The 17,386-nt window shown below is 35.4% G+C and overlaps 1 protein-coding gene across 1 annotated transcript in view; it reads right to left on the bottom strand.

Moving 5' to 3' along the window:
* Positions 1-3,268: 3,268 nt before the first annotated feature.
* LOC134537649 (phospholipid-transporting ATPase ABCA3-like) overlaps positions 3,269-17,386 on the bottom strand; it is a 91,298-nt gene continuing 77,180 nt past the window's right edge. Inside the window, exons 22-30 of the mRNA XM_063378319.1 lie at positions 14,479-14,688; positions 11,580-11,780; positions 9,993-10,095; positions 9,124-9,322; positions 8,325-8,512; positions 6,355-6,525; positions 5,524-5,726; positions 4,693-4,844; positions 3,269-3,481 (exon numbers count right to left, since the gene is read on the bottom strand). Coding sequence (XP_063234389.1) covers positions 3,440-3,481; positions 4,693-4,844; positions 5,524-5,726; positions 6,355-6,525; positions 8,325-8,512; positions 9,124-9,322; positions 9,993-10,095; positions 11,580-11,780; positions 14,479-14,688 — 1,469 coding nt within the window. The 3' untranslated portion in view covers positions 3,269-3,439. The remainder of the gene's footprint in view (positions 3,482-4,692; positions 4,845-5,523; positions 5,727-6,354; positions 6,526-8,324; positions 8,513-9,123; positions 9,323-9,992; positions 10,096-11,579; positions 11,781-14,478; positions 14,689-17,386) is intronic.

The following is a 17,386-nucleotide window of genomic DNA, read 5'->3' as shown; positions in this document are numbered from 1 at the left end:
CAACTGATATTGTGTCAGTATGATGGCCAATGTAATAGCCATTGCCAGGAGATGAAGAAATCATCAACAATGCAATAGCTGTTGCCAGGAGAGTAAGAGCATAAAAAATGAAATAGCTTTTGCCAGGAGATGAAGAAAGAATAAGTAATGCAAAAACAGTTTCTAGAAGATGTTGAAGCATCAACAGTTTAATTGCCATTCTCAGAAGATGAACAAAGAATCAACAATTCAATAACTGTTTCCAGAAGATGAACAAAGCCTCAACAATGCAATAGCCATTGACAGGAGTTTAAGAAACAATAAACAATGCAAAAGCCATTTCCAGGAGATGAAGAAAGCATCAAAAATTTAATATCAGTTGCCAAGAGATGAACAAAGCTTCAACAATGTAATAGCTGTTGCCAGGAGATGAAGAAATCATCAACAATGCAATAGCTGTTGCCAGGAGAGTAAAAGCATAAAAAATTAAATAGCTTTTGCCAGGAGATGAAGAAAGAATAAGTAATGCAAAAACAGTTTCTAGAAGATGTTGAAGCATCAACAGTTTAATTGCCATTCTCAGAAGATGAACAAAGAATCAACAATTCAATAACTGTTTGCTGAAGATAAACAAAGCCTCAACAATGCAATAGCCATTGACAGGAGTTTAAGAAACAATAAACAATGCAAAAGCCATTTCCAGGAGATGAAGAAAGCATCAACAATTTAATATCAGTTGCCAAGAGATGAACAAAGCTTTAACAATGTAATAGCTTTTGCCAGGAGATGAAGAAAGAACAAATAATGGTAAAGCAGTTTCTAGGAGATGTTGAAAGCATCAACAATTCAATTGCTGTTCCCAAGAGATGAAAAAAGGATCAACAATTAAATTGCCATTCCCAGGAGATGAAAACAAAACCTCAACAATGCAATAGCCATTGCCAGGAGTTGAAGAAAGAATAAACACTGTAAAAGTTATTTTCAGGAGATGAACAAAGCATCAACAGTGCAGTAGCTGTTGTCAGGAGATAATCAGAATGTTTCTGCTGGTATAATGCTCCTCACGCTTTAGTTTGACATAGGTAATTATTCGTCACAAATTATGTTATTAACTAAATCACCACCGTATTTTAGTTACAAGCCCATGAGTGTTTAAATATGTTAAGTTCAACTAAGAGGCGTGAATATTTCTCGATCGGAGTGTATTTGTGGGTGACTGTGGCACAGCTAAGTAGCATTGAACTAGGTCCTATTCGTATGCCATGTTGTCACGTTCACATGCCAGATACTTACCTCAGACTACAGAATTGTTTAAAATCAAAGTTTGTTTTAAATGTACGAGAACAATTTTAGTACATTTTTTTTTATTCAAAGAATCTACAATTTATTCATTTGGGTTGGAAAGAGTTATTTCAGTTGAGATCAGGGCTTGATTTTAGCGCCTGTCCGCCTGCCCGGGACAGGCAAAATCTCGTCCGGGCAGGCAAAATAAAAAAGGCAACTGTCCGGTGGACAGATGCAACTTGTGACGCCGAGGTTATTCGCACGCACTAATGCAGCAGAGGTGATTAATAACATGTATGCGACCACGACCGCAAATAAAACGTCTTTGACAATATCTATAAATAAACAATAATGGCTGCTCTTTTGTGACGGACGACTCTGGCTATTGTATACCGCGGGAAAAAAAAGTAAGTTATGTACAAACCGTGCTGAAATCTTCTGAATCATAACTCTTAAAATCTTACGTTCACGTCATGATTCACGTAACATAGTCGTATTCGTATGCTAGAGATGCAAAACGTTTCACACCGATGATGTTTGTTTTTGTTGCCATGTTTTAATATTAATTTTGTTGCAGTGCAGCCAACAATTACGTAATTTACCGTTGTATACTTTCAAAATATAATTTTTTAAATTTATTGTCTTTATAAATTGCGACTTTACTAATTCCTTGCTCTACTTTAACATAGTTTGTTAACAGAAAAGCGTTTTCGCGTGGTTAACATTTCACTGTGTACTCCAGATGCAGCTCACAGTGGCCGCAGTGACTGCGACTGCTTGAAAATTCGCCTGTCAACTGTTGCATCAAAAAATAAACATTACTTGTTTACAGAGGACACGGTAATCTTTTACAGTTTATCTTGTCAAGGCGATTGTTTAAGTATTTAATTAACTGCGTTACACAATGTAGAAATTCATTACTGGTGCTTCAAAACCACCAGAAAAGAAAAGAAAAACGGACGAGGACAAGTCAGAATATAATGTTAAATATGACAAAATCGCCCGGTCCCGTACCTTTTTAACGTCTTGGTGTTCAGAGTTTCTTTGGCTTCGTTACGACACAGAAACAAAACAAATGTTTTGCAAAGTCTGCGAAACGCATTCAAAATCATCTGGATCAGTTTTTGTTAAGGGCTGCTCAAGTCTGTAAAGACTGAAGTCTATAAAGACAGACTGGCGAAACTGTCTAAATGATGATACACTGTCTGCCCTCATGCGTGAGTTTGATCCAGCACCAGCAATAAATCTCTGGTACCATAATGTTCAGAGAAAACGTCGACCCTTTTCAGCCTCCTTATCGAAGATGTTCAAGAGAGAATCAGCAAAGTAATTCGTGCAGAGACTCAGACAGAGACTCGTCTGAAAATGATGATTAAATAAGGATGTTAAGTGTGTGATAAAAATAGGTGCAAAATATAGCAAAAATCCTTTTTTCTCACTTTTTCAGCGACTTTGAATTTTTTTTTATTTTGGTTAAACAGCGGACAGGCAAATTGGATGGCGGACAGGAAAATTTTCGATACACCTGTCCGTAGGGCAGGTGAAAATATCCCTTAAAATCTAGCTCTGGTTGAGATCGTACCCACATCATTAGTATTCTCAAATATTATCTCTTCTATTAAAAATATATATTATCTCTATAACCTATAACTAATAAGCAAGAAGTTTCACTTCTGTCACACATGGACTCCACGCACATTTTTTTTGCTTCTATTCTGTTTGAAGTAGAATTATGTGTGCGTGGATCTCATTACATCCAAAATTTATAATTTAGCTTTTAACTATACTGATTACTGATTAGACTGTGGTGGTCCCCCTCCCCAACATAAATATTTTTGTTTGTTTTTAGTGAAACTATTACAATTTTTTACTGGTGTGTAAAATACAAATGTATTTAACATTCTGGTTTTTAAAATAATAGTGTACCAGACTACATACCTATTCTATTAAATGCCTGTTTTTTTTTTATGTGACATTTGCATTGAGAAATAATGAGAACAAATGATTTTTGAGTATTAAAATAATGAGGTGAATTTTAATTCTGCATTGTATTTTTTTTTACAAACATACACACTCAATAAATACATACAGAAAAAAAAAAGTGGTGATGCTTAGAAGTATTTTAAACTGTAAGGGAAACCCCAGCCTTAAAATTGGAAGGGTTGCTGTATTTGTGTCAGTCGCTCAGTCTCTGGTGCTTGGTGAAGGACAGGAACACCTGAAACAATTAAGCAGCGAACATGAAAAAATACCATGTTTATAGTAAAACATTTTGGCACCAACATCTGAATTTATTAGCGCTAGTTAAAGAGTAGTAAGTGTGAATGTCCATAGCAAATAAGTTCACTCACCCTAAATCTGAGATTTTTGGAAATTTTTTTAAATGAAGTATGAAATGATTTAAAGAATAGTGTAAACAAAAAAATCTTCAATTAATTAAAATTTATAAATCTCCCAAAATTACATGTATTACTTAATATACATACATGTATTTAGTTTACAGGAAATATTTGTTTTTTACAAGTTATTTGATTAAAAAAACAAAACAAAAAATAGCCAACCATAATATGTGAAAACGTTCAACCGAGTGACAATAGAGCAGAATAGGTATTTTCGAAGTTATAATTCTTTAGGTGCGTTACAAAACTTAAAAATAGTACAACTGCCCTTTAATACTTACTAATTTATAGTCATCTAACATGTGCATAAACTAAATTGTATTAACTTTTTAATGAATTTTAACAAGGTGGGCAGTATTTAAATAAAATTCCTTGTAAAAAATCAGGTCCAACCCGGGATTTAATATTTTTTCAAGCTTTTTTTGTTTTTATTGGAGACGTTTCATTATGTAGTTTAACCTTTTGCTCTGCAAATCAAATTTGATGTCAACGTGGCTCCTCTGGTAGCGAATTATAGCGGTGGGTGCGGAACTACGTGTGAGTTGGGTTAAGAAATTTTTGTGATTGATATTGAATACTAGTCCATATAATTAAAAACATTTATATAAGTAATTCTATACACATGTTTATATTAATATTGAATACAGAGTATTTATTTAATTAATTTTTGTTACAATAAATTTCATAATAGTTCAGTGTCTTAAATAAAAAAGAATCAGAACTTCTAATGCACATACATAATAATTTTTTTATTAATAAATCACCATAATTCTGCCCACAGAAGTTGATTTAAGGAGGGGTGGCTGATCACAATCAACACTGGATTAAATGTTTTTAGGAAAAAACTTAGAAAAAAAAGTTTCTGAACTTGAGCCCTCCCCATCACAAGATAATATATGTATCCACCACTTTAATGGTGTGATGCTGCGTAGTAGTTTATTTGTGTACGTTAAATAGAACGTGGTGTGTTGATTGCAGGGGTGTCGTCCCTTCTTGTTTTCGAATGTTACATCCCCGAGCGCTCGCGCACCTGCTCTAGGCTTGTCTGGGCGAGGGAGTAGTCCTCGATGTCGAGCCGCGTCTTGGCGTACTCCATCGTCCCAAACATCCTGGACCACGCCGGCGTCGGGGCGGGGAGGTAGAAGGTCATCAGGCACTCACGCTGCTCCCTCAGGACTGCTCCTGTCGATCAGAGTTCAGGTCAGCGAGGATGCTGCGATCACTGGGAAAGAACCTGCAGTACCTTAGGGACGCAGGAAAAGTACCAGTACTTTTACCTTTTTGGCAGATTTATATTAGGGATGAGCCAATCAAATCCTCAAATACCACCAAATCCTTTAGTTTCTAAGGATTCAATATTTCAGAAAAAAATATTTGAAGAAAAATATAAAAGGAAATAAAGTAAATTAAAAAAATTCAACACATGACAACCTCTGAGGTCTACTAGACCAATTTTTTTCCATCATGCCTATCCTGTTACCATTCCCCAAGATATGGTACTTATTAACATGTAATTATATAAATAAAATTACAATTTGTATTGATTCTGAATACTTAAGTTTGTGAACCAACCATTTAAAGGGTAGAATGTTTCACCACCATGTTTAATTTATGTACATTTTTTATTTTTTTTTATTTACCTTTTACACCTAGATTGAGATTCAAGGAGTCTATTCAAGAATCTGATTCTAAAAAAAAAAAATATTGGGATTTGACCCATCCATATTCCTTTGTATTAATTAACTTTTTTTTTTTTTTTAAATAGTAAAATAACTTTAACTCATAGGATGGAGGAGAAAAGTTTTCAGTGCAAACAAACAAAAAAAAGTTCACATTTCACGCTCAAGCAACGCACTTGTACCTGGGAATGACTTCTGGACGAACTGCTTGACCGATTCTGTTTCGAACGTCCGCCCGCAGAGTCGCTCCTGGGCGGCCATCTTGACCGCGAGCGTGTAGCCCTCCGCGAACTTGCTCTTGAGGTGCTGCGGCGAGCCGAGGCACTTGAGCCGGCCGTTCACCATGATGGCGATCCTCGTGCAGAGCGCCTCGCACTCTTCCATGCTGCGGCATGGGCATTGCAGTGCACAAACAACTTCCACATGTGCAAACAAAGTGAACATGTTAAATAATGCCACGCCCATTAGAAGTGAAACTTTACACTTCGATAATCCACTTCAAATATAAAACAATATATTAAATAATTTACTTGAATGATTAAAACTAAACAATAAAGTATACAATGAAGGATGCTGGACTCACAATCATCCATCCGTCACACGCAGGGGCGCACCAACAGGGGGGGGGGGGGGAAGGGTATTTTGCCCCCCCTCTGAAACCTTGAAGTGGGGGCAAACGGGGGCAGAGAAAGTGCTGTGTAATCAATTTTTAGAAAATAAAACTGCTTAAATAGCACCATTTTCCACCTTGAAATACAAATTTTCATGGGCGAGGACCCCCGGACCCCACGCTTCAATAGGGGGGATCGATGATTCTTTATAAAAAGGTATATTGCCCCCCCCCCCCCCCCCCCCCCCTTTGGAAATTTAGTTGTTGCGCCCCTGGTCACACGTGACCTGCAGTGAATCACATGGCCCCGAAAAAATTCAATCCGTGCCGTCCGTCCATCGTAACTTTACCAAGCTTTGAGGAAACGCAAGAGACGAGTGTGTGTGGTGTCGCGGGCACTGACCTGTGTGACGTGAGGACGATGCACTTGCCGCTGTCCCGAACGTCGCAAATGATGTTCCACAGGTGCCGCTTGGCCATGGAGTCCATGCCGTTGGTCGGCTCGTCCAAGAACACCACGGCTGGGTCTCCTACCAGCGCAACAGCAGTGCTTAGTTTCCGCTTGTTACCTCCACTATAACCACAAACACAACTCGCGTCTGTCACAGGCTCCACAAGTGCCCAGTAAATGATGATTCACATGTTTTGACTGGTTGGCTACTGCACACTTCTTCACCGAGTTTCATCAAACACACTATTATTAATCATTTTAAAATATTTATTAAGATAAAATCCACAGTATTGAAATTAAAAAAAAAATAATACAGCTAACCTTTCACACACCTGACACCCTGACTGCAATATTCACCCCACGATATCCCCTCGCCTAAACCAGCAATTATGCCAATTACTTATGCCTTGATAATTCCCACGACTGCTGTTTACAAATTATACTAATTCTATCCACTGTTCCAAACAAAAACAGCTGTAAAATGCTTGATGACACTTGCAACTTTGCCTCTTCTGTTTGTCAATATTTATGGCTTTTCTGGTGTTCAAATGAAATATTTTAACAGTCTTAAATAAAATTAAGTCATGCCTACTCCAAAATCATCTGTACTACTTAACAATATCCAAAAACATTAAAAAAAAATTTTTATTTTAAATATGGACTGGTAACTCTGATCTGTTTAGTAAATTTAAATACTTATTAGTAAATTTTCAGCACAGGTTTCTTAAGCGTGCTGTTATTTGACTTTAGAAACATTGTTTAAAGTATTACAAGACCACAGCTAGCCATTCTGTGCAAAATGGCTTTGGTGCTCTCTCCACATGATATCTGTCAAAATACACCCACCCTTTACCATACTGGCATTATTTAAGAAAAAAAAAAAAAATTTTAAGTTGAGAGACAGTTTTCTTTAATGTTACAGTACATTGGCACAAGGGCTTTGGTGGTCACAAGTGATTTATGTTTCTACTTGCAACATAAGATCAGTAGAACATCACACACAAAGACTAACATTACTGCTGTATAATCAAAAACAACTTAGACATGTAGGTGTCTAAGGACTCTTACATGCAGGAGTTCTTGTGGCATAACAGTTACACTTCTCTGCATTTGCTGGGTAGCATGCCAACAATACATTTCTAGCCTGACAAAGCATTCTATCACTGCCTTAAAATATTTCTGTAAACATATAGTGTAAAAATGAATCTACTCGATTTTAAGACACACCTGTTTTAGTGACTGAGAATGAGGTGGATCCTACAATCCATGACATTCTTTACCTATAAGTATATTGTATTATAAGATACCTTTGTTTTTACTTTTGAGCTTTGAAAGTTGGATACTACATACAATCAATGACGTTTTACTTTTAAATGAAAATTCATCATCATTGGGAAAGGATAAATAAACATATTATTTCAATGAGGCAGTAATTCAGGGTGATGTACAAAAAACAATGGTTGCTAGTCCACCACCACATTAAGATAAGCACTAATTGTACCAGGTGTACCACAGTATAAATTATGGCTACTGTTCAGTTCACAAAGATAATGTGCGCTCAACATGTCAAATACAACTTCTCCTCATTTAAGATCGAAGCACAAATAAGGTGAATGCTAGGTTGACGGTTGACCAATAACATTTTTTGCCCAAAATCTAATGGGCAGTTATTTGGGGGTTAATCAATTGTTAAAGAGTCTTATTACACAAAAAAAAAGTCTTAAAATATAATATTTCTTAAATTGTAGTTTATCATCAAAATCAAAACAATTTTTTCAGAGAAACTAACAACTGAAATAGTTGTATACCTTAAAATCGATGGTGTCTTAAATTCGAGTAAATTCTATAATTTTTTAAAGACTGGTCCTAGCAAGAAGTGTAATACGACTCATTTAAATGTGTAGTATACAAAGTATATTTACCTGTATTCACTGACTTTCTTGTCAATGTGTGCAGTGAAGAGGAGTTTCTCTGTTAAGTGACGAATGATGTCGGGAATCTTGGACGGTGGGATGCCCCTCAACAGGGAGAATATTGTCAGTGTCTCACGACCTGTCAGCTCTTCAATCAGAGCATCAAACTGAGGGCAGTAGCCAATCATCTGACACACCTGCACACAGAACAACACAAAAGGCATTGAGTTGGTAGACGACTAAAGTTAACATATTTTGATTATTTACATCTTGATGGTGGCGAATCAGGAATATTTACAAAGCATTTATTTCAGCTAGTGGATTTAGTCAGCATTAACATCTCAGCACCAATGAATCATATTGTTTCCTCAACTACATTTTTATATAATATGGTTAAGTGACAAAAGGCAAGCTAAAATAAGCCATGTTTTAATCTCACTTTAGTCGAGTATCTTTAGTTATGTACCTTTTTGTCACAAAGATTGTGGATCCATTGTAAAACGTAACCAAAATAAGTCAGAAGTGATTTACTAGCTATAAAACAATGTGCATTATCATAGAAAGACTTTTACTGTGCCAGTGTTATGTAAACTTCTACAAATGTAAAAAAAAAATTAAAGAAGCTTAAAATTACATGATTATTTTGTTCAAGGTTTGTATAAAATGTCAAACAGACATGCACTTTATACATTTGTGTATGTAATCATAAATAAAGTTCACAAATTATTTCAAGGTGTGTAGCAGTAGGAATAGTTATGCAAATACTATTTATTCATGGAAAAACTACCCTTAAATTAGTAAATCATACCTGCTTCATGTGGCTCTTGAGGTTCAGGCCGTTAACGTAAGCATCTCCGCTCGAGATTGTTTCATCTCCTGTCAGCATCTTGAACGTGGATGTTTTTCCTGCACCGTTCACTCCAAGCAGGCCAAAACACTCCCCACTTTTGACCCCAACACACATCCGTTTCACTGCCGGGAAGTTGCCGTAAAACTTAGTAATGTCCCTTGAAAAAAAAAAAAAAATATTTAGCTTTTGTTAGAAAAATCTGTTTCCAAAATTAATTCAAAATAGCATGTAAATTAATTAAATTTTTGTATTGAATTAATAATAAGGTATGTTATTTTTTGCTTACAGTACAACATTTTTTCATGGACCGTTAAACAAATTCTGGGCTCTACACAGAACATGTAACATAAGTATTTATTTATTACATACTTCGCAAATGAAAGATGTGCTTCCCAACCTGCTTGGCAAGGAAAAAAATGTTAATTATAAATTTATAATATACTGAAAACTACATATAGGTCAGAAATAATAATACCACTAATAGTCTCAACTACTTTAACAAAAAAAAATTATACTCTACGAAAACCATATTCCTGTGCAATTATGTAATTATTGTTTGGATCATTCAACAATGAGGTCAAACTCAAGATTCATAACAAGTTAAATTTTAAGTGGTTTTAAGGCCAATATAATCGACACACACAACCTTTCCTCTCTTCAAAAAATTTTTTTAGAACACATCAAATAGTCCAAAGTGAATAAAAAATTTTCAGTCAAATAAATTTAAAAAAAAAAAATTTTTTTTTCAATGGCAGTCAAATTGAGATGAAATTCTGCTCTCTGACCAAGCACAACAAGAACGATGGGCTTCCAAAACCCATACTCACACCATGAGAAGCTTGTATTCTTTGTTCAAAATCTGAATGTCTGTTGAGCGTATCTTCTCCTGTTCCTCCAAAACATCCGAGTCTTCTGGCTCTTCGTCGCAAACTAACGTGCGGACACACAACACCCAACAGATTCAGTACTCAAATTGAGTTGTGGGGTTTTTACTACTTCCTTTATGTAGCTAAGGGCCCAACATACACAACTGGGAAGAAACTTTCTGAGTAAACAAATTTGCATCAGACTAATTACTACATTATTTTATAAAATCACAAGTGGCCAGGTCTCTCATGGTTCGTACCCTCTTCTATAATAAAATATTGAGTTTTTAAGGACCATTTATTCATTGCCTTTACCACTAACAAGAAATATAAAATGATTTGTAATATTAAAAAATCCATTCAAGGAGGCTGTAAGATGAATTACACTTCAGGAAGCTTACATAAAATTTAAAGCATCTAAAAAAAATTATACGGGTCAACATTTTATAGTTAATTGCGATAAAATCGAAATAACACTGCAAAGCAGGTCAATATAACATCAAACACTGTAATGCTAGTAATTACACCATTTAGCATCAAACATGAAATCAACCTGCAATGAAACAAAACTTAACTCAAATTACAAAAAGTTTGGTTTTTTTTATTATCATAGCATAAATTTTGTACCAAAATGTGTCAACTAATTGAAAAAATTAATACCACGTTGTTGGATCTTGGATCTCTTATTAGTAACATGTTTTTACATTAATGACAGCTAATATTTCACATAAAAATTAACTGATTTTTATTTTTTTTTAATTTTTTGAGTAGTTCTAGACATGCCTATGATTTTATTGTAAAAGTGCATCATGAGTCAGTTAAACCGAAACTATTTTGGTGAAATAAGTATTAACAAATATTTTAGTTTCATATTTGTTGAATAAATAGCAATTTTTAAGAATAAAGACAATGTTTAAAAATAAAAACAACACTGAAATCTCCTTTTTAAAGAAAATTGACATAGAAATAATATGATTAATTTTTGTCCATATTTATGGAATGTTGGATTACTTGAACGGGATGCAAAAATCAGACTCAAAATAGTACCTTAAATATCCACTCAAAGGATGACCAATAACTGGGTATCAAATATCAAGATGGAAAACTGTGGTACTGATAAATTCTGATCTCTGATAATAGTATTGATGAATCTTAGAAGAATAATTTTCATGCTGAAAAGGTTTTTAAACATTGCACTCAAATTGAATAATTCTGCTTTCAACTAAATGCTTTATGGCTTAGTGTTCAATGTAGAATATTCACTCCAAAGATATAAGGGATACATAAAGTATGTTATGTATAATTTCCTAAAGATTATTAATATTTTAAAAATATAATAACAAATGTGCAGTGTAAATATTTTAATGAAAATTTGCCTCAAAATAACATTTAGTTACTAAAGTGTACTGTGAACATCCCAAATATAGAATAAACTATCGTACAGTTAAAACCTTAATTGTTAATTATTTAGGTAACAGAAAAATAAATGGACTGAAGTTGTATTGCAGCGAGAAATTTCAGAAAGATACCGTATTGCACATTACTTACAGTTAGCATTCCTGGCCCCGATGCTTTTGGTGCTGTAGAGAATCATTTCAAAAACTCTAAATTCAATCAAGAGTAGTATCGCTGTGAAAATGATTCCATCAACGAAGAAGAAGCAGATGTTGCGACCTACTCCTGGGTAATTCCAGTCAAAGTAATTCTGAACCATTGGAATGCATTTTCCGTCCGGACACTGCTCAGGCACTGTGAAAATAAAACATTATTTCCTAATCAAATTATTATTATTTAAGTTTTTTTTAATTCTTCACTTCATATTAAATTAGAAGTCCTTTTTATACACTTCACAATTAACTTTTTTATAAAATTTACAAATTCTGGTGGGCTAATGTGAACTGAAAATGGACAGGGTGTTCGGTTAAAAGTTTATCTTCCTTGCCATGAAGGAAAAATCAATAAAATTTATTTTCCACATCTTATCAACTAGTTAAAATTATCATAAAATGAAATATACAAAACATTCAATTTTTTTCTTCAAAGGAAAGTGAACCATACATTTTATATTTTGTTATGTAGGTACATCCAAATTTTAAACATCACAGAGTATAAGTTATAACTTTCTGTTTTTTGAAGTTGTCACAAATTGATACCGATGAACAGTTTATGGCTGAAAATTGTAGTGAAAACAAAAATGATTAATTATACCTGCATTTGATTACAATACTAGATATACCAGTTCACAAACAGTGATATCAAGAAATTTTCATAATCAAGCCAAGCCTTGAAATGTAAAATAAAAGTCTTTATTTCAGTTTGTAGCTGTATATTAAAAAAAAAAATATCTTTAGTGATCATTCTCCCTGAATATGTACAGTCTGAGTTTCCGAACTGCTTTCTGAAAACATTTTTGCCTACTAAACCCGATATAACTGGCCAATTTTTAATTTTGATTTATTGGTCCACATCTAAATTGAAAATTTCATATCTCTGCTTAAGATTTATTCAATGTCCATAGCAAGTTACAGTGAACTGTGAGAAAAGGAAAATATAACAAGGAAAATGTAATAATGTGAAATATTAAATTAACATGCTTAATATTTATTTCATTTTGTGTAAGATTTAAAGAGCATTATTTACTCGAATATCAGAAACCATGATTCCAAGAAGCAACCCTCTTTTGAACTTGAGCTTCTCTAAAAGAAAATACTTACAAATATAAGATACAAAAATTCTTTAGTCTAACATATTTCTTAGTAAAAGGCAAATTACTATATTACTAGTGCATTAGGTTTTTATGTACATAAATTATTAACTCTACAATGCTTCTCAGTAGATTCTGTGCACATACTGGATGCTTCAGACTTAAAAGTTTATTTTTAAATGTACAGTTCTCAGTGTTTTTCTGGAATAAACACGAGCCTCCCTAACACTGTGTTTCATCTGTGATTATCAGGATTTTCTCTTAATGTGACGATTGACCAGCAGCCCCTATTTCTGGTAATGTGCCTTATTTATACTAACTACTAAATTAAGGTTGATGTGTGTGACTGCAAACATGTGAAGTTATCAATATAGTAAACTACAGTAAATTTCCAAATCTCTCGAATTCAATAAATAGACACACCTTGAGACTAAATAATTTTGGTGTATATAAAGCCCTGTCCACACCTATAAAAATTTTCACAGAACAGGTTCGGCACAAATATTTTTGTCGCAAATTTAAAATTATTTCCAGGTAAATTTTTTGTGCCGTGAGGTTTGTGTTGGTGCTTAAGTTATATAACCACAAACCGACTGAGTCTGGAGCGTATTCGGTGAAAATTTTTATAGGTGTGGACTCAACTTAAGATGCAATGGATTGTAGGATCCAAAAGATTTTCTCAACTAAAACATCGTGAAAGGTACAGCTTTGAATCAAGTAGCTTTGGTACATAACCAAAGGCCTAAGATTACACCATTACTTTTTTCAATAAGGTAGTTTGAACATGAACTTTTATCAACTAGCTGTCAACTCGACAGCTGTATACACAGAGAAATGTCTATAATTTTCATTAACATGCATTATAAATTCCCAATGTAAGCCTACAGCCAGGATTTTGTGAAGGCGGGAGTCAAGTATAACCATTATATAAGCAAGTTTTCTTTACAGTTGAATTTTAAAATAAATATTGATCATTATCACACTAGAATTTGAGGGAATAGTATATTTTTAGAACACCAACGTTGAAGCACAGAAATTTGAGTATTTTTTTGCTTGATAAAAAGAAATCTGTACATTTATAAATTTTGGTTTTTATTTAATATTCTTTCATACTTAAATCAATTATTTGATGATTTCGTTAAAACAAGTCATGAGCAAGTACGCAAAGCAGCATAAAATATAGATAAACTTGGAGAAACACAACTCCTCCTGCTTGTGTGAGTGTGAGGCACATCGGGCTGTAAGGAAGAGGAAACACATCATCGCAGTCCTCCAAGTATTACAATAATTGTTCCTTAAATAATCCCTCTGTAAACTTAGGTAGCTACGTAGATTTTAATTTTCTCATTCAGTCTTTGCTTGTGTTTCTTTTCTTTTAGGTATATCCTTGAAGGGACACATTCCCGGAACTCCCGCCCGGGCTACGTCCCCTGCCCAGTGTTTGGTTGGGGAATCAGAAAGCACGTGTGCACGTGCGTGAGTGAGTGCGTGCGTGAGTGTGTGCGTACGAGAAAGAGAGGGGGAGGGAGGGAGGGAAAGAGGGGGAGAGAGAGAGGGAGGGAGGGAGGGAGAGAGGGGGGGAGGGGGAGGGGGGGAGGGAGGGGGGAGATAAAGGGAAGGGGAGAGAGAGGGAGGGGGGAGAGAGAGGGAGGGGGAGAGAGAGGGAGAGGGAGGGGGGGGAGAGAGGGAGAGAGGGGGGAAAGGGAGAGAGGGGGGGGGGGGAGAGAGAGACAGGCGACCGACCGCTGCAGCAGGGGCTGCGCACGACGTGGCACTGGGCGGACAGCGGCCGGCAGGCGTCCAGCACGGCGTAGTTGGTGTACATGTTGCGCAGGCTGACGCCCAGCGAGTACAAGGGCACGGCCACCAGCAGGCGGTCGGCGGCGTCGGCCAGGCCCTGCAGGGCGAGGTCGGGCAGCTGCAGGATGCAGACCACCAGGTAGCCGGCCACGCCTGCAACCAGCCTCGGGGGCTCAGCGTCTCGCCAGTGTTTCGACACACAAAGTACACATGGTAGCCATTCTACAGGTTGAACCAGGGGCGTAGCCAGAGGGGGGGGGGGGGGGGTTTAGGGGTTCAAACCCCCCTCCTCCCTTGGCAACATATCTCTAATTAATTTCTTATTCATCACTCAAACAAATTTCATATTAAAATTAATAAAAAATTTTACCATTACAATATTTAAATTTAAGTACCGAAAACTGCTAAAATAGCACTATTTTACACCTTAAAATCCAAATTTTTCCCGGGGGAGAACCCCCGGACCACCGTTTTAATAGGGAGGGGGGGGGGGGGGAGGGAGGCATGCCTCTTAACACCCCCCCATACACAAATCGTGACTACGCCACTGGGTTGAAACAGACCATTTTACATTGTGTAACTCTATTTAAAAAAGGAGATTAAAAAACCACAGTAAAAGGATACCTACAGAAATGTTGTATGGATTATATTGATCGTTCTTCTGAGGAATATTATGAAAGTCGAAAAAAACCATTTCAAATGAGTACTTAATAACTATTAAATAAGCACCATCTAATTTTAAAAGGCCATAAACAAATAGATAAAAATGTACTGGAATTTATGTGACTTAAGTTCTAAGTCTAATAATCAGTATATGTTTAAAAAATCCCTGGTAGGTGAAATAATAATTATAGGTTGTGTTATATTGGTAAACATTTTGAAGTAAACTATTTTAAGCAATTTTTTTTTCAGACATTGTAGTTTTTTCTCTCAACTGTGTGTAGTTTATGTAGAATTTTTAAGACATCAAAAATAATTTAAAGTTGCCTTTTAATGTTTTTTTTAATTTTTCAAAATTTTGGGCTTCCCATTTAATTAGAACCCACCCAAATACATATATACCACCCAAAACCCTCCAGTTATCTTGTGGCATAGCAAAACAACTGCTCCCTGCTAATAATAACACTTTAACTAAGAATACGTTATGTTGCATTGGGACGAAAAGTTTCCCGGCAGTAGTCAAGAACAAAGACCCAGAAAAAAATTAAACACTAGTAAATTTCGACCATAGATAATACTGGCTACACACCTCATGTCCTGCAAATGTGTGTGTGTATTGGAGGGGGGAGTGGGGAACGTACATGTAGCGATAGCTGTACTGAAACGGATGAAAGACATTTTGAACAATTCCTATTACGAGTGCTGGTATTTGAACCGGAATGTACAGACTATTATCATTGGCTAGCACAGCAAGAGGGGGAGATGGAGGGTGGCCACATCGTAATAAATTGAAAGTTACAGGACCAACCAACACCAAAGATGATACAATTGCATTCGTAATGTGCGGCAATCTTACAGCAGGAAAGATGTGCAGTTGTGCGTTGAACGTTATCATTAAAGGATTATAAAATGTGGTGTTTCTATTCTTCAATTCTTCATTCTTGGGTGTAACATTATTAAAGAGTTAGGAATTAATTCACATGTAGTAATATTTTTTTCTTCAAATTTTTCATTTCAAAATACTGTAATACATTTGCACTGGCTTTCACAGGTAATGTTATCTTTATGATGTGACCCTTTAAATGCTTTACACGGGATGCTGGTTCCCCCCCTCCCCCCACATGCTCACTCCCCCTTCGAAAACGTAATTACTGTCTGCTCATAGGCAGACTGGGCATAGCAGTGGCCCAGTTTTCTCAATTATGATGTTTCAATCACATTAGCATGTTCAGGTTCGTATCATATTTGTTTCTGTTAACCTTCAGTCCTGCAGCAAAGCAAAATTAAGTAACAGATATCTATATCCAAATTCCAAATACAAGCAGTAGCATCATATAACATTGTAAGGCATATTCTTCCTTTAATCATGTAACTTAAGGATAGAAGGATAGGAATTGCTAATTCAGAATGTTACCTCCACAAATTTGTTGGAATCCATTTTATTTATCTTCTCAGTTTGGTTTTTTAGAATTGATTTTCACGTTTTGTTGACAGTCAATGAGTCAATAGTAAGGCATCTTTGTCAATTTATACATTTTATTTTTATCCTATTATAACTTAATTAAGATCAAAGCAAAATATTTCTCACAATTAACTAAATTTAATACAGGTACTGTTACAGTAGCACTTTTGCCTTTGAAAAATGAACTGTAAATTCTGTTTGAACACAGTGTGAAAATATTGTAATTTTATAAGACCCTCTCTAATTGGCTAGTCCATTTCTGAGGCAGAATCAGGTATTCAAGCACAAAGTTTTGGTAGCTTTAGTCGATTTTTAGACACCATTAACAACAGTTGTGTGTGAAGATCTTTTGCAAATTTGGATTAGTGTGATTAAAAGAGAATTAAATCATATTGAAGAAGAAGCATTTAAATTTGGACTACTACAACTATTTGTTTTTACAAGTTTGCATGGAAGGAAATTAAAATCCTCCAATGATAAACAGTTTTACGGTGAAGTTATAAGAAGATACTTTCTTCTGATACTTCTCATAATGTTTTTCTAATGAACTTTCAGTGGAATTAGCGACCTGGACTGTAACCCATCATAGTTGTTTGGTTCAATATTCACTATTCAACGATGAGGGCAACCCAGCAAGGAATAGCAGCTACCGACTCACGTTTCTACACAGAAGTCTCATCTATTCAGCATTGGAGCACTGAATTCTATGATTGAACAATAATTATGTTT

Source organism: Bacillus rossius, chromosome 12, assembly GCF_032445375.1.
Source record: "Bacillus rossius redtenbacheri isolate Brsri chromosome 12, Brsri_v3, whole genome shotgun sequence".
Taxonomy (NCBI): Eukaryota; Metazoa; Arthropoda; class Insecta; order Phasmatodea; family Bacillidae; genus Bacillus; species Bacillus rossius.
Note: the sequence above shows the minus strand (reverse complement) of the source record. Positions and strands in the feature narration are given on the sequence as shown.